We start from the raw sequence: 3,031 nt of genomic DNA on the forward strand, positions 1-3,031 counted from the left end.
TGGCTTGGACAATCTGCCTGAACCTCAATGCCTCCTCTATAAAAGGATATTCTGCTCCCTCAATGAGGATACAGCGAAATAGGCGAGAAGCGACTTACCCTTTATAAATACTATGCAAATGCTATCGACAGTGTTACACGTTATAAATACTATGCAAATGCTACTGACAGTGTTAAAACATCTGCAGGTTCCTGGGCGCCTTCCCTTATGTGTCCTAATGTGACAATTATATACTCAAAGGACCAAACTCATCGAGTCAATGAGACCAAAGCCATTGAGTCAATTCTGACTCATGGTGACCCGAAAGTTACAGTCTGTGGGTTTCTCAGACGGTCACTCTTTCTAGGAGTGGACAGCTTCATCCTTCTCCCACTGAGCAGCTGGTGGTTTCGAACCACTAACCTCTAGGTTAGCAGCCCAGTGCGTGTGTCGCCATTACGCCATTGGGTATCCTATGATATTCTGCTAATTGTTTTACATGCTTCAAACTTCTCCAGCCTGGCTGCCAACTACATGAGAGCAGGTGTATTCCAGACTTTTCTGCAGCCCCAGTTCTATCTAAGGAAACAGCAGGTACCCCGGTAGTGCCAACACTGGCAAATGGAATCACTGCTCCAGTGTGCTTGAGGATCCAGCACAGTGTCACGTGCTGGGGGAGATTGGCACTCATCTTACAAAATGGGCAAACAGACGCCAGGCGTTCCATCTTACAGGCCAGCTACACCCATTCTCACAGCTGATCACGCCAAGGCTTTTGCCCTATGGAGTCAATGCTGGCCAGGGGAGGGGAGGGGGTGCTTATACCTGGGTGCAGTATTCGATCCTCTCCAAAATGATGGCGAAGTTGGGCCTGTCTTCAGGCTGATGCTGCCAGCACTGGGTCATTATCCGGTACCTAACGCAAGAACCATCACATGCATGAAAACCAGAAGACATCCTCCCCCTTTACAGAGACACCCCCCCCCTCCCTGCCCCCCAAGCATTTTTCTAAAAGAACATGGTGGCACCTCAGCTAGGTCTTATGTCTGTGGCGTATGCTGCCCTCTGCTGATGGGTCAAGGAATAGTGTCCCCCATATCGTGATTGTAATGGCAGAGCTCATAACCACAAATATCCTGGTGTTCACTTTAAAGAGAACCCCTCTTGTTCTGTTCCCGAACTGCCACCACTCTGGGGACAGAATACTCGGATCCTATTTCCCATCTGCCTTGCTGGTGGGGAGGAGACGAAAGACTGCAGACAGGACTGAACACATCGGGAATGGAGCTACTTAAAGGAGACCCTGGCATATGGTGTAGGGCGTCTTGAACTTGAAGTCTTAGAAGAGCAAGCCTGGTGAGCCCATAGCCTCCAGCCAGACAACAGACAATGGGTCCCTTTCCTGGCGGGGCTTGATTGCTTTGCAGGGGCCGAGCACAAACCTATCTCATTAAAGTCTCAGACACATTTCTGTCTTGGGGCCTATTAAATGAGGTCAGCCATCTGCCCCCTTAATTTTAAAACAAAGTAGTGCGTGTGGCTGTAGCGATCATGGAAAGAAACAAAACAGTGACAAAGGACAAGTAGAAAGGGTTCTAAAAGAGTCATACACAGGCCCCGGGCAGTTCTTCGGTGGGTCCATGCGCCCTCCGCTGGTCACGAACTCCAGAACTTCCTGGTTGCTTTTGCTAGGGTATGGCATGTATCCCAGGGAAAAGATTTCCCATAGCAGCACACCAAAGGACCTGCACAGGACAGAGGGGGTACGAGTGCATGACAAACACAGCAGGGGTCGCCTTTCTCTTCCTCAGGCACTCCCACCATAGAGAACTTTGAGAACAGAAAAACTGCAGACGATAGGAGCACAGGTAATGACGGCGCCAGCAAAAGCTAACCATCCTCAACACCGTATGTAGGCTTGGTGTCCCACTTACATTTCTGTGCTTATCTTTTTTTATTACCATAGTTGAGGTCATATCCCATAGGCCATTCTCACCTTAATTTGAAAACATTCCTTTATTGTGTAAACCTTTCCCATGCCAATACATAGATGTCATGAATAAAATTAGACATGGCTGTAAATCACCCCGTTCATTCTGTTTTTGGCCACGCTGGCTTAGAATTTCTGCATTGCTTTCAATGTTTCAAGTATTTAAAAGACTGAGATGAATTCTATGTTGATATGGATTAGTATACACAATATATAAAGCACTCAACAACAAAAAGATAAACAGATTTTTTTCAAGTGGGCAAAGGACTTGGGTAGACATTTTCCCCCAGGAGGCATTCAAATGGACAAGAAAAATATCCCCGGGGGAATGAAAATCAAACCCACACTGAGATACCCTGTCACACCCACTAGGAGGGCTAATACAGCAGACACGGAACTGTTAACAAGGATGTGAAGGGGTCTGAACCCTTGTGTTCTGTTCTGCTGGTGAGAATGTCAAATGGCAAAGGACATCCGATCTATATTTCAGATGCGAAGGCTGGAGTAGAGATCCCTACCAATCTGAGACAGGCGCTCTGGTGTAGTGCAGTCGCTGCCAAACCACCAGCCACTCCTCAGGAGAACTGTTTATCTGGCAGTTGGGTTACTGCAGAGGTTCAGTCTTGACAACTCTATGGGGGAGGGGCTCTGGAGTAGGGCCCCGATGGACCGGATTGAAGCACAGGTCTTTTGTGTTGTTGTTTTGTATAGTTCGAGGCAGCCCCTGCGTGGTGCAAATGAGCTGGCACCCCAGATTCCCTTCAGAAGATCTGCTCCTGAAAGATCCTAGGGACCAATTCTACTCTGAACATACGGGTCACCATGAGTCAGAATCAACTAGACTGCAACTAACAGTCACAACAACAAGATGCTGAGACGAGAACGTTATCAAAAACAAAACAAAGCCACCGCCATCGAGTCCATTTCCACTCTGGGATCCTATGGAGCATTTCCAAGACCATTTGAACTGCCAACCTTGAGGTTCATAACCCAATGCCTAGCTCACAGATCTTTTAATCCCTCTACCTACAGATTGCCTGCTTCCCCTATGCTGATATGTTT

The 3,031-nt window shown here is 47.7% G+C and overlaps 1 protein-coding gene across 1 annotated transcript in view; it reads right to left on the bottom strand.

Moving 5' to 3' along the window:
- Window positions 1-798: 798 nt before the first annotated feature.
- Window positions 799-3,031, bottom strand: part of ALK (ALK receptor tyrosine kinase) — a 689,240-nt gene continuing 687,007 nt past the window's right edge. The window contains exons 27-28 of the mRNA XM_045287018.1: window positions 1,590-1,724; window positions 799-895 (exon numbers count right to left, since the gene is read on the bottom strand). Coding sequence (XP_045142953.1) covers window positions 799-895; window positions 1,590-1,724 — 232 coding nt within the window. The remainder of the gene's footprint in view (window positions 896-1,589; window positions 1,725-3,031) is intronic.

This window comes from Echinops telfairi, unplaced genomic scaffold (assembly GCF_000313985.2).
Source record: "Echinops telfairi isolate 266 unplaced genomic scaffold, ASM31398v2 ScPeMD7_10;HRSCAF=50, whole genome shotgun sequence".
In the NCBI taxonomy this organism is placed as follows: domain Eukaryota; kingdom Metazoa; phylum Chordata; class Mammalia; order Afrosoricida; family Tenrecidae; genus Echinops; species Echinops telfairi.